This window comes from Aotus nancymaae, unplaced genomic scaffold (assembly GCF_030222135.1).
Source record: "Aotus nancymaae isolate 86718 unplaced genomic scaffold, 86718_ANA_hifiasm-v0.15.2.pri h1tg000089l, whole genome shotgun sequence".
Taxonomy (NCBI): domain Eukaryota; kingdom Metazoa; phylum Chordata; class Mammalia; order Primates; family Aotidae; genus Aotus; species Aotus nancymaae.
Genome location: NW_026988504.1, coordinates 7,477,516 through 7,501,528, shown reverse-complemented (window position 1 = coordinate 7,501,528; position 24,013 = coordinate 7,477,516). Strand labels below are relative to the sequence as shown.

The 24,013-nt window shown below is 56.6% G+C and overlaps 1 protein-coding gene across 1 annotated transcript in view; it reads left to right on the top strand.

The window, feature by feature from the left end:
- MYO15B (myosin XVB) overlaps window positions 1–24,013 on the top strand; it is a 37,093-nt gene that overhangs the window by 7,070 nt on the left and 6,010 nt on the right. The window contains exons 13-48 of the mRNA XM_064369515.1: window positions 933–1,028; window positions 1,245–1,376; window positions 3,851–3,976; window positions 4,926–5,003; window positions 5,238–5,353; window positions 5,438–5,483; window positions 5,593–5,717; window positions 7,227–7,344; window positions 7,603–7,760; window positions 12,379–12,472; window positions 13,062–13,121; window positions 13,758–13,815; window positions 14,043–14,173; window positions 14,961–15,056; window positions 15,156–15,391; window positions 15,474–15,652; window positions 15,866–15,938; window positions 16,366–16,527; window positions 16,735–16,835; window positions 16,925–17,001; window positions 17,111–17,192; window positions 17,388–17,486; window positions 17,651–17,757; window positions 17,835–18,026; window positions 18,210–18,288; window positions 18,451–18,561; window positions 18,641–18,905; window positions 18,991–19,078; window positions 19,203–19,431; window positions 19,979–20,091; window positions 20,272–20,331; window positions 22,763–22,838; window positions 22,978–23,096; window positions 23,306–23,424; window positions 23,504–23,645; window positions 23,827–23,938. Of these exons, the coding sequence (XP_064225585.1) occupies window positions 933–1,028; window positions 1,245–1,376; window positions 3,851–3,976; window positions 4,926–5,003; window positions 5,238–5,353; window positions 5,438–5,483; window positions 5,593–5,717; window positions 7,227–7,344; window positions 7,603–7,760; window positions 12,379–12,472; window positions 13,062–13,121; window positions 13,758–13,815; window positions 14,043–14,173; window positions 14,961–15,056; window positions 15,156–15,391; window positions 15,474–15,652; window positions 15,866–15,938; window positions 16,366–16,527; window positions 16,735–16,835; window positions 16,925–17,001; window positions 17,111–17,192; window positions 17,388–17,486; window positions 17,651–17,757; window positions 17,835–18,026; window positions 18,210–18,288; window positions 18,451–18,561; window positions 18,641–18,905; window positions 18,991–19,078; window positions 19,203–19,431; window positions 19,979–20,091; window positions 20,272–20,331; window positions 22,763–22,838; window positions 22,978–23,096; window positions 23,306–23,424; window positions 23,504–23,645; window positions 23,827–23,938 (4,255 nt within the window). The remainder of the gene's footprint in view (window positions 1–932; window positions 1,029–1,244; window positions 1,377–3,850; window positions 3,977–4,925; window positions 5,004–5,237; window positions 5,354–5,437; window positions 5,484–5,592; window positions 5,718–7,226; window positions 7,345–7,602; window positions 7,761–12,378; window positions 12,473–13,061; window positions 13,122–13,757; window positions 13,816–14,042; window positions 14,174–14,960; window positions 15,057–15,155; window positions 15,392–15,473; window positions 15,653–15,865; window positions 15,939–16,365; window positions 16,528–16,734; window positions 16,836–16,924; window positions 17,002–17,110; window positions 17,193–17,387; window positions 17,487–17,650; window positions 17,758–17,834; window positions 18,027–18,209; window positions 18,289–18,450; window positions 18,562–18,640; window positions 18,906–18,990; window positions 19,079–19,202; window positions 19,432–19,978; window positions 20,092–20,271; window positions 20,332–22,762; window positions 22,839–22,977; window positions 23,097–23,305; window positions 23,425–23,503; window positions 23,646–23,826; window positions 23,939–24,013) is intronic.

Below are 24,013 nucleotides of genomic sequence, written 5' to 3'. Positions count from 1 at the left end.
GTCCAGCATTCCCGTCTGTAAAGTAGAAACCCTAACAGGGCCTGTCTTGTGAGTTTCATGAGAGAGCTGTGTGCTCCAGGGCAGCCATTCTGGCCCACTCTGGCTGGTCCTGCCTTTGGTGTGGCCTGTCCTGCCTGACTTTGTAGACACAGAAGTCTCAAAGGCAGTGGAAGGCAGAGGCCCCAGCGTGGGCCCGCCCACAGCCCCACCTCCCCCACGCCAGGTGGAGAGGGAAGAGGGAGAGTCCCCCAGTCGCTCTGAGTCAGCAGAGGCTCTGCAGCCCTTCACAGAGGATCCTGCCGCCTCGGGACAGCCAGGAGGGGGCTGGAGGGAGAGGAGGTGGCCCCTGCAGTCAGTCCCTGGACGGGCACTATCCATGCCTGCTGTTCTGTCCCAGGCTCCACAGTGGGTTCTTGTGACTGTGCCCTCCCTACAGCTGAGCTTCTGTGTGTGTGTTTCAAGGGTGCACAAGCTGCACGAGGCTTCCTAGTGGAGTGCTGAGGGAGCAGAGGAAGGAGCCTGTAATCCCTATTAGAGGAAGGCTGGAAGGCTTCCCGGAGGCAGCAGCCTGGAGCCCTGCTCATGAGGATTGCGGGACTCTGATAGCCAGCCTGATAGTTAGTAGGGAAAGGTGCCTTCCAGGCCACAGGATGGCCGTGACAAGAGGCCTGAAGGCTCACAGGAGTGCTGCAGCAGAGGGCAGGGGTGCGGGCGGATAGAGGGACGTGTGGCTGGGCAGGGCTGAGGTAGGCCATGTGCTGTGCGGGAGCCTTTGGACTTGACCTGTTGGCTGCATAGCATCAGCCCTGGGCATTACTCATCCCTGCGCCCTGGCCAGAATGAAGGAAGTCCCTGGGGTCGGGGGAGGGCACAGGCCTGTGTGCTGGCCCCTGCCAGTCCCACGTACCCTCCTCACTGCCGTATGCCCCCAGGCCCTGCGGGTGAATGGCCTGGAGCAGCTGTGCAACAACCTTGCCAGCGAGCGCCTGCAGCTCTTCTCCAGCCAGATGCTGCTGGCCCAGGAGGAGGTAAGGGGACTAGGCGCGGATGCGGCAGGGGACACTCAGGCATTACCCAGGGAGAGGCCATCCTTAGTGAAGGAGAGTCGGGAACTGAGAGCTCTGCCCAGAAGCCCCCTTTCCATGTGACATCTCAGTCTTCTGAGCCTCATTTTACTATTCTATAAGATGGGAGGGTGACTCATCCCTGCTCCCGTGAAATACCCAAATGCCGGCTGTTCCCAGGAGGAGTGTCGACGGGAGTTGCTGTCCTGGGTGCCTGTCCTTCAGCCTCCGAGGGAGTCCTGCCTGGACCTCCTGGTAGACCAGCCCCACAGCCTCCTGAGTATCTTGGATGCCCAGACATGGCTGTCCCAGGTGAGGACCAGGGTGGTGACCCTCCACCCAGTGTTGGGAAGAAGGAGTGGAGGCCCTGGGTGTCCAGGCTGTAGCTGGCAGAGCCTCCCAGAGGGGACAAGGTTATGGGATCCAGAGACCCTGCCCACAGTTCCTCAGCACAGTCTGGGACAGCAGCATCGAAGGGGAAGAACCTGGGCTCCTGCAGAGCTGGGTTCACATCTGGCCGGGCGTGGTGGCACGCGCCTGTAATCCCAGCTGCTCGGGAGACAGGCAGGAGAATCACTTGAACCTGGGAGGCGGAGGTTTCAGTGAGCTGAGATTGTGCCATTGCACTCCAGCTTGGACAACAAGAGCGAAACTCTGTCTCAAAAAAGAAAGGGCCGGCGCAGTGGCTCACACTGTAATTCCAGCCCTTTGGGAGGCTGAGGAGGGCAGATCACCTGAGGTCAGGAGTTTGAGACCAGCCTGACCAAAATAGACAAACCCCCTCTCTACTAAAAATACAAGAAAAAAAAATTAGCCAGGCATGGTGGTTCATGCCTGTAGTCCCAGCTACTCAGGAGACTGAGGCAGGAGAATCGCTTAAACCCGGGAGGTGGATGTTGTGATGAGCTGAGATTGTGCCACTGCACTCCAGCCTGGGCGATGAGATCAAAACTCCATCTCAAAAAAAAAAAAAATACAGAAAAAGAAAATGAAAGGTGAAAAATAATGGTAAAATAGTCCAATATGTTATCGTAATAGTTCATTGATCACTGTTATGTTAATATACACATCTTCATGTACTATATATTGATATATAACAAGTCACATGAATATATAATATATAATGTTCATTTATTAACACTTATACATATGCAAAATCCTGTACTAGATAATTAACAGCATGTTAATTTATAAATGATTGCTTCTCCCAGTTCACATTTCAAAAGATTTTGCTAGGGCCAGGCGTGGTGGCTCACGCCTATAATCCCAGCACTTTGGGAGGCCGAGGCTGGTGGATCACGAGGTCAAGAGATCGAGATCATCCTGGTCAACAAGGTGAAACCCTGTCTCCACTAAAAATACAAAAATTAGCTGGGCATGGTGGCGCACGCCTGTAGTCCCAGCTACTCGGGAGGCTGAGGCAGGAGAATTGCTTGAACCCAGGAGGCGGAGGTTGCGGTGAGCTGAGATCGCACCATTGCACTCCAGTCTGGGTAACAACAGCGAAACTCCACCTCAAAAAAAAAAAAAAAAAGAAAAGAAAAAGATTTTGCTAAAACTTGCCCCAAGTGTCTTTGAAGTCCCCAGGCCACTTTTGGAATCCCCCAGCGTGGTTTTCCAGCACTCCGCAATATCACTTAGGTCCATGTTATGTGACATGTACCGCTTGATTCCAAGGTGGGTGCTGAGCCTGGAGTTGTTACCCTAAACCCAAGTTCTCATTTGCATAACATTAGGCAAGTTTCCCTATGCACTTGCTGTGATATGTTCATTAGCTCAGTAAAATAACATTGAACCAAGTTACTTTTTGTTTTTATATTTTAAAAAATAGAGATGGGGTCTTGCTGTGTTGCCTAGGCTGGTCTCTACCTCCTGGGCTCAAGCAAGCCTCCCACCTCTGCCTCTCAAAGTGCTACTGCACCTGTCCTTGAGTTCCTTTGTGTGTGTGTGTGTGTGTGTGTGTGTGTGTGTGTGTTTTAACTATCATTCCCAACTGAGTTACTTTTTGAAAGTGATCTTTGAAAGACTTGTTTAAAAGCACATGTGATTGTGGGACTGTTCTTCCAGGAATGATTGCTAAATCTGTCCTAAAGCCCCCCATCCCACTTTTTTTAAAAAGTAGTTATTTATTTATTTATTTTAGAAATGGGGTCTCGCTCTGTCACCCAGGCTGGAGTGCAGTGACACCATCATAGCTCACTGCAGCCTCAAACTCGTGGTCTCAGTCAATCCTTGGACCCAGCTAATTTTTTTTTTTTTTGAGGTGGAGTTTGGTTCTCATTGCCCAGGCTAGAGTGCAATGTTGCAGTCTCAGCTCACTGCAACCTCCGCCTCCCAGGTTCAAGAGATTCCCCGCCTCAGCCTCTCAAGTAGCTGGGATTACAGGCATGAGTCACCATTCCTGGCTAATTTTTTTGTATTTTTAGTAGAGATGGGGTTTCACCATGTTGGCCAGGCTGGTCTCGAACCCCTACTCAGGTGATCCTCCTGCCATGGCCTCCCAAAGTGCTGGGATTACAGGCATGAGCCACCACACCTGGCCCCACCCCGTTTTTTAATTTTTTTGTAGAGACAGGATCTGGCTATATTGCCCAGGCTGGTCTTGAATTTCCTAGCCCCAAACGGTCCTCCCACCTCAGCCTCCCAAAGTGTTTGTTTTGAGGAACAAATCCAAACCTACCCTTATAGTCGGTGTGGGCAGTACTCTTGTGCACCAGGAGAGGGCGCCATCCAGGCAGGGACAGCCTGTGCAGAGGCGTGAAGGGAGCGCATGGCCCCTCTCCTAGGCCACAGACCACACCTTCCTCCAGAAGAGCCACTACCACCACGGCGACCACCCCAGCTACGCCAAGCCCCGGCTGCCCCTTCCTGTGTTTACAGTGCGACATTATGCAGGGACTGTCACCTACCAGGTACATGGCCTCAGGGACAGGCCAGGGTGAATCAGCGAGGGCAATGTCCTCTCCCAAGCTGAGTCACCTGACAGCTGAGAGGAGTGGGTGTGGGGAGGCCCCTTGCAAGGCCTGGACACCTGTCCCTATCTAAGCCATGGGCCCTGCCCAGTTTTGAGCATGGTTTACTGAGTTCTAGGTGACAATTATGGGGTCAGGGAGTAGAAGCCTTGGGACCCTCCAGGCAAGCGGGCAGAGCACAAGCACGACACCCAATGACCTTGACAGTTTACTTTGCCTTCTGAGCCTCCATTTCCTCACCTGTAAACGGGCATGGAAACCTATACTCTGGCACTGTGGTGAGGGTTAGATGCGATAACGTGGAGACAGCCTGGCAGGTGCCTGGCACATAGTAGGTGCTCACTGAATGGACTTCCCTTGCCCCTTCTGTGTCTATCTACAAGCTGCACACCTACCCCAGTAGGAGAGGCACGGGGATGGGAGTGGGATAAAGGGAAGGACAGTAGGAAGAATCAGTTCTCCCTGGAGGAGGTGGCACACTCTGCTTGAAAAAGAAAAACTACAAACTACCCAGGAGTTACCCCCCCAAGAAAAGAAATACAAGGAGTTAAAGAAAGTTGGGAAAATGTAAGTCACAAAAGATTTTCAAATAGAGAGACAAGTGTTCCTGTCTGGTCGACCTACTGACCAGCATAGGTTCAAGGCCCAGTGGGGAGAGTGTGGTGCTGCTAGGCAAGGCTAGGTAAAGGACTGGAAACCCGGCAAGGTGGCCTTTCAGGTCGCTTGGGGAGAGGGTGGATTCCTCTCCAAATCCAGCCTCCCCTCCCTGGTTCCTGCTCCCCTCCCTTCCCCGCTTCCCTCCCCACCAGCCTCGTCTCTTGCAGGTTCACGAGTTTTTAAACAGAAACTGGGATCAGCTGCACCTCGCCACCAGCCTCGTCTCTTGCAGGTTCACAAGTTTTTAAACAGAAACCGGGATCAGCTGGACCCTGCCGCCATGGAGATGCTTGGCCAGAGCCAGCTCCAGGTACCCCTGTCTGCCCTTCCAGGCCCCCACCCGCTCCATACTCTGTCTCCCAATTCTGTCCTCTTCCCCTGGACACTCTTGGCCAAGGGCTGGCCCGCAAGCCCCTGGCACCTTGGGCCGTGGGCTGAGCTTGCCAGGATCTAGACGCCGAGGGCTGGCTCACTCTGGCTCCCTGGGCTGAGGAGTGTATCGGCAGCCCCCGGCGGCCAGCTGGCTTAGCCCTTCACCCCACAGCTGGTGGGCAGTCTGTTCCAGGAAGCAGAGCCCCAGTCCAGGGGAGAGCGAGGGAGACCCACGCTGGCCTCTCGCTTCCAGCAGGCCCTGGGGGACCTCATAGCCCGACTGGGCAGGTAAGAACAGCGCCCGCCACACCAGACCCCAGGGAGTTGTATGGGCGCTGGTCTGTGCCCAGGTGACCCCTCATTCCCTCTCAGGAGCCATGTCTATTTCATCCAGTGTCTCAGTCCTAACCCTGGAAAGGTGAGCTCCCCAGCACCTGGCCTCGGGGGCTCCCCCACCCTGCACCTCCCTCCTCACGGCTCCTGGTCCCTTGACTCCAGCTGTCCTTGGCTCTGTCTTGTGGCCACAGCATCCAGGCCTCTTTGACGTGGGACATGTGGCAGAGAAACTGCACCAGGCAGCCATCCTGGAGGCCGTGGGCACCCGCAGTGCCAACTTCCCCGTGCGCTTGCCCTTTGAGGCCTTCCTGGCCAGGTGGGGCCCAACACCTCGGGGCAGGACTGACAAGGAGGCCCCCAGGAGTCACTGGCAGCCCCGGGGGTCCTTCTGGGTGGAGATGGACTCACTCTGCCCAGGACTGGACCTAGCGCCCAACCCTCCCTCTCTCTCCTCGTCCTCTCCTCTTCTCTCTCTCTCTCCCCCCCATCTCTCCTACCATTCACCATCCCTCCGTGCATGTGTGAGTCCACCTCCTTTACGAAACATCTCCAGTGCTGATGCCTGGGCACGGGAGATGAGGTGGGAGCAGTACCTGCCCTGGGCAGGGCTCATGGTCTAGTGCTCACAGCAGCCGTCCGGGAAGTGCAGGCTGAAGCAGGGAGATGGGAGGGCGATGGAGTGAGAATGGGAGCTTTTCAGAAGGGCAGGCGGGGAGGGGTGGCAGGAGGGGCGGGCTGGCAGGAGGGGCGGGGTGGCAGGAGGGGCGGGGTGGCAGGCCGGACTGGCAGGAACACCAGCGGCAACTCTGTTCCCAGAGTTCAGAAACCTTGAGAAAAGCTGGTGACATTGTCTGTTTTGTTGGTTTGCCTATCTGGCCTTTGGCTGTTGACTGGATGGCCTCTCGGGAATCCTCTGAAGGGCTGGAGTTTTCCCCAAGGACAGGGACAGAGGGGGCAGGTGGAGTCACTTCTCGTTGATGTCCAGGCCAGCTGGGCTGGCGGGCGCCTCAGAAGGGAGGGGCAGCAGCCAGGATCAGTAGCCTCACCTCAGGCCTCCACGGACCTCCTTAGTCTGTGATGGCCTTGGCAATGGGGACAGCCTGGCTGGGGACTGAGCCCAAGGCAGGCAGTAGGGATGGGTGTGCCAAGCCTTGAGTCAGATCCTGAGACGCTCCAGGGTGGGGCACGATCTGTCTCTGCCATCTGGAAACCTACCAGCTACAGCAGTTGTCACCTCCGCCAAGGAGCCCAGAAGCTGGGTGAGAGGAACCTCCAGGTACAACTCTCCACCCAGCACAGACCAGGTCTGCCTATCTGTGCCATTCCCTGAGGTACTGTGGCCTCCTGGGACCACAGACTGTCACCCACATGTCCCCAGAACCTGCATAGTGCTTGCTTCGTACAGACTAACTACTGAGTGTCCATTGTGCTAGCTGGGACCATGATCCGGACCTATGAAATGGCCTTAAACACTCCCCCACCCATCCCTTCCTGCCATGCCCCTCCCTCCCTTCCACAAACTTGTCTTGAGACCCACCGTGCCGGGTGGCAAGGAGACCGAGGCCTTGGGAACCACATTCCTGGTGCTCCCGTGGCCCAGAACCAGCCCTTGTGCCTCCCCGGCACACCAGGCTCACCTGTCTTCCCCTGAGCTCCAGCACAAAGGCCCTCGCTGCCCAAGTTCACTGCAGTGTCTCAGTGCCCAGCTGAGCACCTGGCCTAGAGCAGGCACCTTCCAAATGGTTGAATGATCTAGGAACAGGATGTCGCACAAGTGTGGAAGGAGTTCCTGGCTGTTCTGACCTCCGCTCCATCCTTGGAGCAGGTTCCGGGTCCTGGGGTCAGAAGGGCAGGAAGACCTCTCTGAGCGGGAGAAGTGTGGTACCATCCTGAGCCAGGTGCTGGGGGCCAAATCACCTCTCTGTCACCTTGGAGCCACCAAGGTGGGTGGGTGCGTCCCTATGTGCAGAGGGTGACATGAATGGGAAAGGAGAGATGCATTCTGGGCCAAAAGGGACAAACCCAGGATTTGGGGGTCCATCCAAATGGTGGGAGACAGAAGGGCTGGTTGGCAGGCTGGCCCCAGCACCCCAGAAGAAGAAATGGCTTGGCGGCTAGAAGGGAGGAGGCTGAGACTGGAGGAGGAAAGCAGGTGGGCCTGGGTCCTGGTGCCTGGCTGCAGACCAGGCCTCTGCCCACAGGTCCTGCTGCGGGAGCAGGGCTGGCAGCAGCTGGAGGAGCTCCGGGCCCAGCAGCACTCCCAGGCCCTGCTCAGCCTGCACCGCGGCCTTCACACCTGCATCTCCAGCCAGCGCCTCCTGCTCCGGATGCAGGCTCGTGTGCGTGGGTTCCAGTCCAGGTCTGCAAGCGTTGGAGCCAGGGCTGAAGCGGGTGGGGTGAGGCTGTGGGCTTGTCCTCCAGGTGGTGGGGCAGGATTGGGGAGACATAGGGCCTCAAGGCAAATCACCCTGCCCCGGTGCCATCCCGTCAGCACTTGACTCCTTGACAGCATTCCTGCCCATACCCACACAGCCTCTGCTTGAATACCCCAGTCACGAGAAACTCATTACTTGTTGAGGCCACCTGAACCTATGGTCCTGACTCTTTATCATTCTGTCTTTTCTAGTCTGTTCTCTACCTGTGGCAACAGTCATCTTTTCTTTTTCTTTTTCTTTTTTTTTAAAGATGGGGTTTCACCATGATGGCCTGGCTGGTCTTGAACTCCTGACCTCAGGTTATCCACCCACCCCAGCCTCCCAAAGTGCTAGGATTACAGGCGTGAGCCACCGCGCCCGGCAACAGTCATGTTTTCAAAGCACGAATCATGTTGTGTAAGGCCCTGCCTACCTCCCCAGCCCAATTTAGGCCAGATCATGAGATCAGGGATTTGAGACCAGCCGGGCCAATATGGCAAAACCAGGGCTGATTTAGCAGACTTTTTTTTTTTTTTTTTTTTTGAGACGGAGTTTTGCTCTTGTTACCCAGACTGGAGTACAATGGCACGATCTCGGCTCACCGCAACCTCCACCCCCTGGGTTCAGGCAATTCTCCTGCCTCAGCCTCCTGAGTAGCTGGGATTACAGGCACGCGCCACTGTGTCCAGCTAATTTTTTGTATTTTTAGTAGAGACGGGGTTTCACCGTGTTGACCAGGATGGTCTCGATCTCTTGACCTCGTGATCCACCCGCCTCAGCCTCCCAAAGTGCTGGGATTACAGGTGTGGGCCACCGCGCCTATAGGCCAGACTTTTACCCTGCAGTGACTTTAGACTTCTCTGTCCTGTAACATGACCCTCCCACTTCTCACCTAATCGTCTCTCATTCACCCACACAGCCCGTCTTCACGCATTCCTCCAACAGCTGTTGGCTGACCATCTGCCTCCTCTGCCCTGGGCCTGATGCTGGTGGCAGAGCTGGAGGTGCCAGAGACAGGGCATCCCAGTCTAGCTGGGGAGTTGGATTCAGGTGGTAAACCAGCCAGTCAACATCCCTGAGAGTAACTCAAGGGCCGAGAATAAAGTGAAGACAGTGCCAGGGTAGAGAACACCAGGGGAGCCAGGCATCTCCACTCTCTATTTTCAAAACTTTTTCATCCTGCAAACAGGAACTCTGGACCCATTAAGCAGTAACAATTCCCTCCATTCTCCTGGTAACTTTCCACTTGAGTCTCTAGGAAGCTGCCCATTCTAGGTATTTTGTGTAAGTTGACTCATACATTTCCTTTTATGACTGGCTTCTTTCACTTAGCATAATGTTTCAAAGTTCATCCATGTTGTAGCACGTGTCAGAACTTCATTCAGTTCCAGGCTTCAGGGCTAAAAATAAAAAATTACGGCTGGGTGTCGTGGCTCACACCTGTAATCCCAGCACTTTGGGAGGCTGAGGCAGGCATATCCCCTGAAGTCAGGAGATGGAGACCAGCCTGGCCAATTTCACATGGTGGAACCCTGTCTCTAGTAAAAATACAAAAATTAGTGGGGCATGGTGGTAGGTGCCTGTAATCTCAGCTACTCGGGAGGCCAAGGCAGAATTGCTTGAAACTGGAAGGCAGAGGTTACAGTGAGCTGAGATCGCACCACTGTGCTCCAGCCTGGGCGATGGTGTGAGACTCCATCTCAAAAATAAAAATTGAAAACAGGCCGGGCGCGGTGGCTCATTCCTGTAACTGCAGCTCTTTGGGAGGCTGAGGCAGGTGGATAACCTGAGGTCGGGAGGCAGACCAACCTGATGATCATGGAGAAACTTCATCTGTACTAAAAATAAAAAATTAGGCCGGGCGCAGTGGCTCATGACTGTAATCCCAGCACTTTGAGAGGCCAAGATGGGTGGATCATGAGGTGAGAAGTTCAAGACCAGCCTGACCAAGAAGGTGAAACCCCATCTCTACTAAAAATACAAAAATTAGCCGGGCATGGTGGCCTGTGCCTGTAATCTCAGCTATTCAGGAGGCCAACGCAGAATTGCTTGAACCTGGGAGGTGGAGATTGCAGTGAGCCAAGATCGTGCCACTGCACTCCAGCGTGAGCAACAGAGCAAGACTCTGTCTCAAAAAAAAAAACAAAAACAAAAACAAAATTAGCCGGGTGTGGTGGCACATGCCTATAATCCCAGCTACTGGGGAGGCTGAGGTAAGAGAATTGCTTGAACCTGGAAGGCAGAGGTTGCAGTGAGCCAAGATCACACCATTGCACTCCAGCCTGGGCAACAAGAATGGAACTCCATCTCGAAAATAAATTTAAAAAAGTATTATTTTGAGATGGAGTCTCACTCTGTCATTCAGGCTGGAGTGTAGTGGTGTGATCTCAGCTCACTGCAATCTCCACCTCCCAGGTTCAAGCAATTCTGACTCTGCCTCCAGAGTAGCTGGGACTACAGGCCTGTACCGCCAAGTTGGCTAATTTGTTTTGGTGTTTTTAGTCAAGGCAGGGTTTCACCATGTTGGCCAGGCTGGTCTCAAACTCCTGACCTCAGGTGATCTGCCTGCCTCAGCCTCCCAATGTGCTGGAATTACAGGTGTGAGCCACTGTTCCTGGCCTAAACATTAATTTTTAAAAAGAAAGCTTCATGCCTTTTTGTGGCTGAATTCCGTTCCATCGTGGGGATGTGCCACACTTGGTTCATCCATTCATCCATGGACGGACGTTTGGGTTGTTTCTACATTTTCACTTATGAATAAGTCTCCTCTGACTACAGATCAGCACATATCTGCTCTAGTCTGTTTTCTGTCGCCCAGGCTGGAGTGCAGTGACGCCATCTTGGCTCACTGCAACCTCCACCTCCTGGGTTCAAGTGATTCTCCTGCCTCAGCCTCCCGAGTAGCTGGGATTACAGGTGCCCGCCACCATGCCCAGCTAATTTTTGTATTTTTAGTAGAGCCGGGGTTTCATGATGTTGGCCAGGCTGGTCTCGATCTCCTGACCTCAGGTGATCTGCCCATCTCGGCCTCCCAAAGTACTGGGATTACAGGCATGAGACACCGCACCCAACCTTTATTTATTATTATTATTATTATTATTTTTGAGACAGACTCTTGCTCTATCACCTAAGATTACACCTGTAATCTCAGCATGATCTCAGATCACTGCAAATTCCAACTCCTGGTTTCAAATGATTCTCATGCCTCAGCCTCCGGAGTAGCTGGAATTATAGGCATATGCCACCATGCCTGGCTAATTTTTAAATTTTTAAGATGGGGTTTCACCATGTGGCCAGGCTGGTCTCAAACTCCTGACCTCAAGTGATCTGCCCACCTCGGCCTCACAAACTGCTGGGACTACAGGCATGAGCCACCATGCTAGTCCTGTTTTTTTTTTTCTTTTTTGAGATGGAATCCCAAAAAGGCTGTGTGCAATGGCATGGTCTCAGCTCACTGCAACCTCTGCCTCCTGGGTTCAAGTGATTCTCCTGCCTCAGCCTCTCAAGTAGCTGGGACTACAGGTGCCTGACACCATGCCCAGCTAATTTTTGTATTTTTGGTACAGACAGGGTTTCACTATGTTGGCCAGACTGGTCTAGAACTCCTGACTTCATGATCCACCCACCTGGGCCCCCCAAAGTACTGGGATTACAGGCGTGAGCCACCGCACCTGGCCTGACGTTACTTTCTAATAAGTTTTGCTGCTTTTTTGTGTGTTAACAAGACAGGGTCTGGCTTTGTCACCCAGGCTAAAGAGCAGTGACCCCAATCATAGCTCCTACCTCAGCCTCCCAAGTAGCTAGGACTACAAGGACACACTATCATGCCTGGCTAATTTAAAAAATCTTTTTTGTAGAGATGAGTTCTCACTATGTTGCCCAGGCTGGTATGGCACAGCTGGCCTCAAGCAATTCTCCTTTTTCAGCCTCTTAGAGTGCTGGGATTACAGGTATGAGCTACCATGCCCAGCTAAGGGAAGTGACTCTTTTTTGATCAGTGAGCATGCAGGGAATGATTGGAACCCAGGTAATCCAGGCCCAGAGTCAGATCTTAATCCCTCAGGCTAAACAGTCTCTCAATTTAGCAGTTTTTTTTTTCTTTTTTGAGATGGAGTCTTGCTCTGTCGCCTAGGCTGGAGTACAATGGTGAGATCTAGGCTCACTGCAACCTCCGCCTCCCAGATTCAAGGGATTCTCGTACCTCAGCCTCCTGAGGAGCTGGGATTACAGGTGCACGCCACTGCTCCTAGCTAATTTTTGTATTTTTAGTAGAGACAGAGTTTTGCCATGTTGCCCAGGCTGGTCTTGAACTCCTGACCTCAAGTGATCCACCCGCCTCGGCCTCGAAAAGTGCTGGGATTACAGGTGTGAGCCACCACAGCCGACCCTTGCTCTTCTTTTGAAGTGTCCTGTTCTTCCTCTGTTGTTTCTGTGAAGCATCCAGGGCTTCTCTGGTCCAGAATCAGTTTTTACATGAATGTCCAGGCTTAGGGGATTCCAGTGCCCGTCAGGAAGCAGAAGTTTGGACTCCTCATTTTGACCCCTCCCTCTCCCGGCCTCCAGGAAGCGGTGCCTCCGGCGGCAGGCAGCCCTGGGACAGCTGAACACCATCCTGCTGGTGGCCCAGCCCCTGCTCCGGAGGCGGCAGAGACTGCAGGTGCAGGAGCTTGGGGAGGGTAGAAGCCAGGCTGTCTGGGCTGGCCAAGCTGGCCAAATCCCAGCAGCGTCTACCCTGTTGGCCCAGCCTCGAAAGGGCTGCAGCTTTAGAGACAGTCCTCCTTGATCTGCCCCTTTTCCCTCTGGCCAGGGCAGGCAGGGCCCCTGGGAGGTGCTGTCTTCCTCCATCCCTGCCCATTCTCCCCAGGACCTGGCTCCTCCCTCTTGCCTGGGGTTCCCATCCCTTTCAGACCTCCCCTGGGCCCCTTTTGCTCTCCTCTTTTGCCTGATGACTCTGATCTAAGGTCCATATAGCGGCTCAAAGGTCAGTGCCCACGTGCTACCTCCTCTCTGGCCCCTCCCTGGCTGGACTTTGTCCCCTGGGACCATTTCTTCCCTTCTTCCTGCCCTCTTCCCGATGCTCTGGCAGATGGGCAGCACTGAGGCTGGTGGCCCCTCCTGATCTGTTCTGACTCCTTTACTTAGAACCTCCCAGGGGCAGGAGGGGACAGCTGAACTTCAGAGCTGGGGAGGTGCCCCCAGGTGACTCACATGGGAGGCATCAGCTCTTCCTACATCTCCTCCAACAGCTTGGGCATTGGCGGGGCTGGCACAGCAGCAGAAGGGCCTCAGAGAGAGTGCCAAGCATGGTAGGTGGCCTGGAAGATGGGGGGTGCTACGTGGGGCTATGATCCTGAAGAGACTGGAGTGGCTTAGGGGTTGCCAGGATGCTGCTACGGGTCCTGTCCGTCAGGGCCATGCATTGCACCTCCTGAGAAGAGGACTGGGGTGCCCTTGGCTCTTGGTTTTTCTCAGAGGGTCCTTGGGGCTCTGTTGGTTTGAGTGTCCAGGGTCAGAATCCTTGGTCTTAGGCTGGGCATGGTGGCTCACCCTTATAATCCCAGCACTTGGAGGCCGAGATGGGAGGATTGCTTGAGCCCAGGAATTTGAGACCAACCTGGGCAACATGGCAAGACCCCATCTCTACAAAAAACAATCAAAATTAGCTGGGCACAGTAGCACACGCCTGTAGTCTCAGCTACTCAGGAGGCTGAGGTGGGAGGATGGCGTGAGCTTGAGCCTAGGAGGTCAAGGCTGCGGTGAGCCGTGATTGCACCACTGCACTCTAGCCTGGGTGACAGAGGGAGACTGTCTCAAAAAAAAAAAAAAAAAAATCCCTGGTCTTTGGAGGGGATGTTTATAATCTTGGGGTTGAAGGGGTGGGGAGGGACACTGGTCCCTAGCCCCCTCCTGTGGGTCCTGGGTAAATGGGTCCTCTCTGCCAGGAGCTGGGGCGCTTGGAGATCCCAGCTGAGCTGGCCGTCATGCTGAGGATGGCAGAAGGTAAGCCTTGTTGGTGTCCTCTTGTTAGGACCCCCTCTCCAGTCCCTTAACCATGGGGTGGGCCTGTCCCCTGTGACCCCTCCCTCTGATGCTCCAGGCTCCCCTGAGCTCACTGCTCAGGTCCCTGTGGACAGGGACTGATGGCTCGTGCTGAGGGGCGGAGGTGGTCCCAGGGCCAGGTACCACACCTGGGTGTTTCTGGGCTGCCTCCCGGTGCTTGTTCCCAGGCCATCAAGACGCCCTAGCTGGGAGCATCACAGAGTCCCTGCCCCCTGAGGTTCCCGCCCGGCCCAACCTGAGTCTCCCACCAGACATCGACCGGTTCCCTTTCTCCAGCTTCGTCTCCATCGGCTTTCAGGTGGGCGCCTGGGCCTAGGCCCTTCCCACTGGCCTCACTCTTCTGAGTTAGCACCTGCCTGGCAGAAGCTGTGTTTCCCCCTCCCCCGCTTTCAGCCCTTTCCCTCCTCCCTCCCCAGTCTTTGGGGCTGTGAATGGTGCTGAATTGCTCTGAAAATAACTGTTGAATGTAAATGTCTCACCATAGAGTGTTGTTGGTGATAACAATTGGTGTTATTGAATGAGGGAAGTTATTTAGATCCACAATGCCACACCTTTATTTTACCAGCGGTAGTGCCCTGCTTTTGAAGTCAGGTCTTTAGAGTTTGTTGACAAGGGAAACTGGCCAGGTTACAGCAGTAAATACAAATGCAGGATTCAGAACTGCACATATAGGCCGGGCATGGTGGCTCACGCTTGTAATCCCAGAACTTTGGGAGGCCAAGGTGGGCGGATCACCTGAGGTCAAGAGTTTGAGACCTGCCTAGCCAGCAGGTGAATCCCTGTCTCTACTAAAAATACAAAAATTAGCCGGGCGTGGAGGCAGGTGCCTGTAATCCCAGCTACTCAGGAGGCTAAGACAGGAGAATCACTTGAACCTGCCTGGGAGGTGGAGGCTGCAGTGAGCTAAGATTGTGCTACTGCATTCCATTTGGGGCAACAGAGCAAGATTCCGCCTCAGAAAGAAAAAGAGCATTAAGATGCATTTCTGCCCAGCCCTCTGCCTCTCCCGAGGTGCCGGCCCCGGTGGGGCTCCCTGGCGCTGTGTGACAGCTGGCCAGCGTGGACTGGGGCCTCCTTCCTTGCAGGAGCCGTCCCTGCCTATGCCGGGGCAGCCACTGTCCAAGCCCCTAACCCAGCTGGACGGAGAGAACCCTCAGCACGCCCTGGACATCAACAGAGTGGTGAGTGACACATTGGAGAAGGGACAGGATGGGCCCTCGAAGGCATGGGACAGGTGCCTGGGAGCCTTGCACCTCCTGCCCTCACCTGACTGTTGGCAGATGCTGCGGCTCCTGGGGGACGGATCCCTGGAATCCTGGCAGAGGCAGACCATGGGCACGTACCTGGTGCGGCAGGGGCAGCGCCGGCCAGGGCTGCGGAATGAACTCTTCAGCCAGCTGGTGGCCCAGCTGTGGCAGAACCGGGACGAGCAGCAGAGCCAGCGTGGCTGGGCCCTCATGGCTGTCCTGCTCAGCGCCTTTCCCCCACTGCCTGTCCTGCAGAAGCCGCTGCTCAAGTAAGGGGCCTGGGAGGTGGGGACCTGGTGGGTGGGGCCCCTGGACCTCCCGTCTCTACTGCCACCTGTGCCCGTCCTGCAGGTTTGTGTCCGACCAGGCCCCCAGGGGCATGGCGGCACTGTGCCAGCACAAGCTCCTGGGGGCCTTGGAGCAGTTGCAACTGGCCCCTGGGGCCACTCGGGCCCACCCCCCGACCCAACTGGAATGGCTGGCTGGATGGCGGCGGGGCCGCATGGCGCTGGACGTGTTTACCTTCAGTGGTGAGGGCTCCCAGGCCTGAAGTGGGGCCAGCCCACCCCCTGCCCTCCCTGAAACCCCTTCCTGCCCCAGCCTTCCTGCTGCCCTGTACTCAGTGGCCCTGATCTCCCTCCCTCTGTCCTGCTTTTGAAACCCTCATGAGGACAGCAGCCCCTTTGCGTCAGGATGGACCCTGCTGTCCCTCACTCTTGCCCCCGCCCCCTGCACCCCTGCAGAGGAGTGCTACTCAGTCGAGGTGGAGTCCTGGACCACTGGGGAGCAGCTGGCCGGGTGGATCCTGCAGAGCAGGTATGGGGGGACCCAGAGTGGGGAACAGTGTGGCCAGAGTGACCATTGTCCTGTACCCTCCTCCTCTTCCTCCAAGCCCAATCTCACAGGCCGGGGGGAGGTACCCTGGGGTGGGCAGAGGTCAGACTGCAGATGGCGATGGGGACCAGGGAGCAGATCAGGAATGAGGGATGTGGGAGCTCCCACAGCCCAGATTCTAACTCAGTAGCTCAGAAAATAAATGCCCGCGCTGGAGCCCTTGTGGAAACGGAGGGCCGTGAGGTGTGGAGGGGAGCAGGCCCAGCTGCTGAGCAAACCTGGGTCCCAGTCCAGGCAGTTCCAGGGCCACCCTCCCTTCCCCAGCCCCCTCCCCCTTGCCCTGCCCTGGGGTCCTTGCCCCTTCTGGATGGTTGCCTGCCTTGCTGACTGCCCCCCCACTCCCACCCAGAGGCCTGGAGGCGCCTCCCCGGGGCTGGTCGGTGTCACTGCACTCCAGGGACGAATGGCAGGATTTGGCTGGCTGCGACTTTGTGCTGGACCTGATTAGTCAAACTGAGGACCTGGGGGATCCAGCTGGTCCCCGCAGCTACCCCATCACTCCCCTTGGCTCGTAGGTGCCACCCAGCACCCTTTTTCCTGGTCTGCTCCTGCAGAGAAACCCCACAGCCACCCTGTCATACCCAGGGGTTTATAGGAGCTGCTGCAGGCCCAGTCCTTCCACCCGTGGGGTGACCCCCGCAGCAGCTTCTACCCCTTGACCCAGCCTGGGTGCCCCCCAGCCTTGGCCACCCCCTTAGCTAGATCCCCTTTCCTACAGAGCCGAGGCCATCCCCCCTGCCCCTGGCATCCGGGCCCCCTCACTGCCCCCAGGACCCCCTCCAGGTCCAGCCCCAACACTGCCCAGCAGGGGCCACACAGGTAAGGCCGGAGTGGGCACATGGAGGTTGGCAGAGCATGGGAAGCCCCACGCCCCAGGCCACAGCACCAATGCTCTCCCTGCCCCACAGGGGAGGCCCAGAAGTCAGGGAGCCTGGATGGCTTCCTGGAAGATGTCTTCCAGCCAGTGATCTCCCCCGGCCGCAGCGTGAGTCCTGCACAGCCCGCATACCTCTGCCCCCACCCCCCGGAGCTCCTGCTGCCCCTTCCATTTTCCTCAGGGCTCTCACTCTGACCTGTGACCATTGTCCCTTCAGGATCTGGAACAAAGCCGGACTCTAAGCAGCCGCATGAAGGGAGGCGGCGCCATTGGGCCCACGCAGCAGGGTTACCCCATGGGTGAGTGCGGGGCTGATGCCTCACCCAGGGCCTCAGGGCCCAGCAGCATGGCAGGCATGGCCTGGGACTCCTGGCAGTGGCAACTGGTGCCCTGGCCAGCACCCCAGTGTCCGATGCTCTTCTCTGTGCCTGGGGCTGGAGGGAGGTGACACATGGGACTAGGCAGGGACTGACAGGGAGGGTGTGTTCCCACAGTGTACCCAGGAATGATTCAGGTGCCTGGATACCAGCCAGGCATGGTGCCTGCACCCATGCCAATGATGCCAGCGATAGGCGCAGTCCCCACCATGCCACGTAAGGCTGGGCTGGGGGCACCAGCGTCCCTTCTCAGGAGAGCAGCCACCAGCTCTGGGACTGGAGGAGGGAGGGTCCTGCCAGGAGTCCAGAGTGCACAGTGGGCAGCAGGCATCAAGGCTCGCCATGATGCCTACTGTTCTGGCCGCCTGCCACCCTCACAGCCATGGTGGTGCCGCCCCAGCCAGCGCAGCCGTTGCTTCCCAGCCTGGACGCAGGGCAGCTGGCCGTCCAGCAGCAGAACTTCATCAACCAGCAGGCACTGATCCTGGTGAGAGCTGGCAGGGCCCTAGGGCAGGTCTGCAGCTAGGGGACGATGCTCTGAACTAGCTGCTTCTCCTGTATCAGGCCCAGCAGATGACAGCACAGGCCATGAACCTGTCCCTGGAGCAGCAGACCCGGCAGCGGCAGCGGCGGGCTCAGGCCTCCGAGGCTGCATCCCAGGCCCCACCCTCGGCCATCACCTCCAAGCCCAAGAAGCCCCCCATACCCACAGAGGAGTCACAGCATGCCCTGGAATCAGAGGGTGGCAGTCGAAGGGTGAGGAGGCAACCGTGGTCTCAGGAAAGGGTGTGAGAGTGGGGGCTGCAGGGGCGGGGACATGGGCAGGGCGAGCAGGTGGACGCAGGGAAGAGGCTGCTGGCCTGGGCCTGGGGACCTGAGGGGTGTGGTGAGTGTGGCACCCGGTCTGGCTGGGCTGCCACTCACTTTTGCTCCTGCCAGGAGACCTCCGAGGAGGCTGAAGACAGGCTCTGTCAGCCCAAGAGCTTTCAGCAGAAACGGAACTATTTCCAGAAGATGGGTGAGAGTGTGTGGGGTGGCAGGCCCAGGCAGGAACGGGGCTAGTGCCCTGAGCCTGGGCTGGGGAGGGTGGGGTATTCTCTGTTCTCCAGAGTTGGTGTGGCCCATCCAGGAGCCCAGCTGGGCCAGCGTCGGTAACTTTGAAGGCATCTGACACTTGCAGGGCAGCCACAGATCACAGTGAGGACGACGAAGCCCCCAGCCAAGATCCAGATCCCCCAGGGGGAGGAGCAGGAGGAAGAGGAGGAGGAGGAAGAGCAGGACAGGAGCGCAGGTTGTGGGGAGCTGGGCAGGGCCTGGGGCTCCTGGGGCTCTGCACAGCGTTTAACCATCTCTCCTGTTTTCCTGATCAGCACCATCCACTCTTCCTCCTCCCTACATCATGAAGAAGCCACTGAAGCAAGGTGGGGCCAAAGCTGCAAAAGAGGCTGAGGCTGAGCCAGCCGAGGAGGCAGCAGCCAAGGGCCGGAGCCAAGGGCTGGCCCAAGGCAGGGGGACTGTGGTGCACAGCTCAGACCCCAAGCCCAAGCGGCCACAGCCCAGCAGGGAGATTGGCAACATCATCCGCATGTACCAGAGCCGCCCAGGCCCCGTGCCTATGCCCGTGCAGCCATCCAGGTGCCCCTGGGGGAGGTGGCTGGGGCTGTCCCGCTCCTCAGGGAATTACTCTGTGGACCTACTGACCTCTTATTTCTCCCACAAGGCCTCCCAAAGCTTTCCTGAAGAAAAGTGACCCCAAGGATGAGGCTCTGGCCAAGCTGGGTATCAATGGTGCCCACTCGCCCCCCTTGGTGAGTACCCCAGCCCGTCCCCCTCAGAGTGTGTGCTGCTGCCCTGGGGGGGCGCGAGGCTCTCCGAAGCGAACTTGGCCTTGTGCCGTGACTCAGCCCATGCGCTTTCTCTGTTTCCCCACAGATGCTGTCCCCCGGCCCAGTGAAGGGCCCCCCGCCAGCTGTGGCTCCTCGACCCAAGGCCCCACCACAGCCTGGGCCCTCAAGCTCCATCAAGGAAAAGCAGGGGCCCCTTCTAGACCTGTTTGGCCAGAACCTGCCCACTGCCCAGACATCCCCACCTCCACCAGTGCCACCAGCGCCACCACTGCTTCCGCCCAAGGACCCAGAGACCCTTTCCTTGGGGCATCATCGTAAGGAACCACACTTCCCCTGCGCGGTGGGCTTCGTGGGGGCTAGGGGTGGGGTTCGCACAGCCTCTTGGTGCCCAGGGCTGAAGGCATTTCCGCGTGGCTGAGATCAGCTGCTCAGCCTTCTGGACTTTGGAGCCATCTGTGGGTGGGGAGCCCCAGCTTCCACGTTCCCACCCAGGGCAGGGTCTGGTGCCTTTGGGGCTGTCATTGAGAGGCTGTCACATACAGGGTGTTGTCCTTGACACCTGACAGCTCTGCGAGAAAGTTAGTGGCAACACACACAGGGTGTTGTCCCTGACAGCTCTGTGAGGAAGTCAGTGGCCCTGGCTGACGTGGTCATAGAGGGCCCACGAGCCTCAGGGATGCCAGGGAGTTTACAGCCAGAAATGGAGGTGGAGATGGTGCCAAGGAAAGAGTGGGGCAGCTGGAGGCTGGGAGAGCCAGGTCCTGGGAGGGCTCTTGGGGACGAAGGTCTTCCCTCCCGTGCCCCCATCACTCTGGCTTTGCAGCCCCTCGCTGAGGCCCCTCGCCTGCTCCTCTCTGCTAGGCTCGACGCAGCCCATGGAGGACCAGGGGCTCTCCACCCAGCTCCTTGAGCCCTCTGGCAGCGTGTGCTTCTCCTACACTGGCACACCCTGGAAGCTGTTCCTACGAAAGGAGGTGGGCATGAGGGTGGGGCCTTGGCCTGGCCTCCTTGGGCTGGCAGAGAGGGGGCAGGCTGTGGGTGTCCCCACAGCTCACCGTCTCAAGGCTGGCTTTCCAGGCCTGGGAGGGCAGAGGCTGGTTGGGCAGAGGCACCAGACCCACTGATCGTCCCTCTCCTGTGCTTCCTTCCTCCAGGTGTTCTACCCACGGGAGAGCTTCAGCCATCCCTACTGCCTGCGGCTCCTCTGTGAGCAGGTGAGAGCTGGGCCACCTGGCAGCCAGAGGCATCTGCAGAGATGGCATCCCTGGTGCCCTTTGCCTCATGCCTGGGCCAGGTTAACACCATGTGGGGCGTGTTGGCAGGTAGCACTAGGGGGCACTTCTGTGTGCCCAGCCCTGCGCCATTGAATCTTCACAATATCCCTAAGAGGTAGGGACCACTGGACGGGCACGGTGGCTCACATCTGTAATCCCAGCACTTTGAGATGCTGAGGTGGGTGGATCATGAGGTCAGGAGTTTGAGACCAGCCTGGCTAACATGGTGAAACTCCATCTCTACTAAAAATACAAAAATTGGTTGTGCATGGTGGCACATGTCTGTAATCACAGCTACTTAGGAGGCTGAGGCAGGAGAATTGCTTGAACCCAGGTGGTAGAGGTTGCAGTGAGCTAAGATCGTGCCACTGCACTCCAGCCTGGGTGACAGAGCAAGACTCCATCTCAGAAAAAGAAAAAAAAAAAACAAAAGAAGTAGGGACCATTATTCACCTAGTTTTATAAAAGTTAAAAGCAAAGTATATACAGTACATAACCCAGGCTCTAGCACACAGTAGGTACTTAATAAACGGTTGTCGCTTTGCCACCTCTGAATGCTTCCAGGAGTGAGCCTCTGTTCCCCCAAGTTATTTTTTTTCCTTTATTTTATTTTATTTTTCGAGACGGAGTGTTACTCTGTCACCAAGCTGGAGTGCAGATGTAGGGCTGATGACCCCACAGGGTTGTGGGGTGAGCCTTATGCTGTGCTGAGGTGCAGGATCCGAGAAATAAAGAGACAGGACACAGAAGTACAAGGAAAACGCAGCTGGGCTCAGGGGCCACGCCACCTATGAACGGAGTCAAGCAAGGCCCCGAATGTCCAGAAGCGTGAGTATTTATTGTGTATAGGTTAGGGGGCAGGGCAGTGAGTGAAGTCATCTCTAAGGATAGTGATAGGGTCGTGAGCAATAAAACAAGGGGTCCACCCCCATTAGGTCACCTAGGCTAGGAAGTGGACAGTGTGCAGCAAGGGGCCGATTCCCATCAAGGCAAGGGCCGTGTGCAGTAAGGGGTCCACCCCCATTAGGTCACCGAGGTTTGAAGGTGGGTCATGTGCAGTGAAGAGGGTGCAGTGTGCAATACCTCTATCTATGGGCAAACTACTTCTAAGATTTATAGGGGGATGCTTTAAGCCACACAGTAGTGACAGAGCTGTCAGCGTTACCGCCACCTGCTGGCAGCTTCCAATGAGTTCTGTGGGAAGATGCTTTTCGAGCAGCACAGTAACAAGAGCTGATAAAGTTCAGTCACCAAGGTGGATTGACGTTCTGAGGGCAGCCTTCCACAAGAACTGGAACAAGGTCCTACAACTCCATCAGGAGGAGTGGCTCTCGCCCCAAGCCTGCCATACAGCAGGTATCTTTACAATACTGAACGCTGCCGCCTGGGCCATGGGTTCTTGTCCTGGTGTAACTGTTTTCCCTTAAATCATGCTCTGCACTGTGTCTGCTCTAGGCATTCCTCCGATTATGAACTAAGATATTATTTTATATATATATATATATATATATATATATATATATATATATATATGTAGGGAAATACTCTTTAGGCATTCATACTATGAACTATTATATGATTATATAGAAAGGATTATATAAAGGGATTCTTCAGGCCGTAATTCTAGAAACTAATATATGATCGTATAAAGGATTATATAAAAGGAAATAGTTAAGTAGTAACACTATAAACAGATATTATTATTCAGGCCTTAATTGTACCAGGCTTAGCTCTCCTTCCTCGGTGCCTATATGGGAGGTTACCCACATGCGGTGACGTGATCTCGGCTCACTGCAACCTCCACCTCCTGGTTCAAGGAATTCTGTGCTTCAGCCTCGCGAGTAGCTGGGATTACTGGCACCCACCACCATGCCCAGCTAATTTTTGTTTTTTTAGTAGAGATGGAGTTTCACCATCTTGGCCAGGCTGGTTTTGAACTTCTGATCTTGTGGTTCACCCGCTTCAACCTCCCAAAGTGCTGGGGTTACAAGCATAAGCCACCGCACCCAGCCAAATCCCACGAGTAGCTCCTGTCCGCGGCCCCTCCCCCGGCCCTGAACAATCTTGTTTCTTCTGGGCAGTGTCTCTCGGTTGACCCAGGGGCAGTTACCACAAGGTCTCTGGGCAGTGAGTGAAGAGGGAGGGCTGGCAGTTGCAAGGGAGGGGACAGGTGAGCCGTGTGGATGGAGGTGGCCCATGCCCTCCGTCCCTCCCTGCCCCACCTAGACCCTCTGCTGAGCACACACGCCCCGGGAGCCAGTGTGCCTGGCTCCACCAGCTTCCCCCGATTTTCCTTCACGCATGTCGATGGCTGCTCTGGGGGCGGGCTCTGCCTCGGGACCTGGTGCTGACCACCTAGCTCTGCCCCCAGATCCTGCGGGACACCTTCTCCGAGTCCTGCATCCGGATTTCCCGGGATGAGCGGCACAAAATGAAAGACCTGCTGGGTATGATCCAGGGACCGTGGAGTCAGGAGCTTGAATGCTGGGGGCTGCGCCTGACCTGAAGGAGGGACCAGCTATGGGAAAAAACTCTAGAGCCCCCTCTGTGTGAGCAGAGGACAGTCTGGGTCCTTCCTGCCCACAGGAGACTTGGAGGTGGACCTGGACTCCCTCACCACCACTGAAGACAGCGTCAAGAAGCGTATCGTGGTGGCTGCTCGGGATAACTGGGCCAATTACTTCTCCCGCTTCTTTCCTGTCTCGGTCAGTGGCGCTGGGGTAGGGAGTTGGGATGCCAGGCCCCCAGCCTGGATCCTGGGGTGCACGGGCACAGACCCTTCACAAGCAAGAGAGCTATAGGGCAGGTGCCAGAGGAAGGACAAAGCCCAGCCACCAGCCCTGGGCAGCTCTGGGGTATTGTGGGCAGCAGCAGGACCTAGGAGCCTGCCCTTAACCTACCACCTTCCTGGCAGGGCGAGAATGGCAGTGACGTGCAGCTGCTAGCCGTGTCCCACCGCGGGCTGCGACTGCTCAAGGTGACCCAAGGCCCTGGCCTCCACCCCAACCAGCTGAAGATTCTCTGCTCATACAGGTGCGCTGGCCCAGGGCCCTGAGCTGGAGGTGGGGACAGGTGATAGGGTGGTCCCAGCTCATGCCCAGCCCCCATGCAGCTTCGCAGAGGTGCTGGGTGTGGAATGCCGAGGCAGCTCCACCCTGGAGCTGTCGCTGAAGAGCGAGCAGCTGTTGCTGCACACAGTCCGTGCCAGGGCCATCAGGGTGCTGGTTGAGCTGTTCCTGAGTGAGCTTAAGAAGGCAAGTGTGGGGTGCAGGGTGGGAGGCTGGGTGGGGGCAGGGGCTGGGAGTTTGGGCCAAATCCCTGGAAGTCTGGGGTGCTAGGGGGAGGGGGGAGGCCAGCGGGGGGAACAGGTGGGCGGGCAGGACAGGGAGGCGCAGACAGGCTCACTGCTCCCGACCCTCACCCGCTTGCCTGCAGGACTCCGGCTATGTCATCGCCCTGCGTAGCTACATCACTGATAACAGCAGCCTCCTCAGCTTCCACCGTGGCGACCTCATCAAGCTGCTGCCGGTGGCTACCCTGGAGCCAGGTATCGCCAGAGGCCAGCAAGGGCTCACACAGGGAGGGCATCCACTTGGCAGAGCCTGCCCGGGGCGGAGGACCC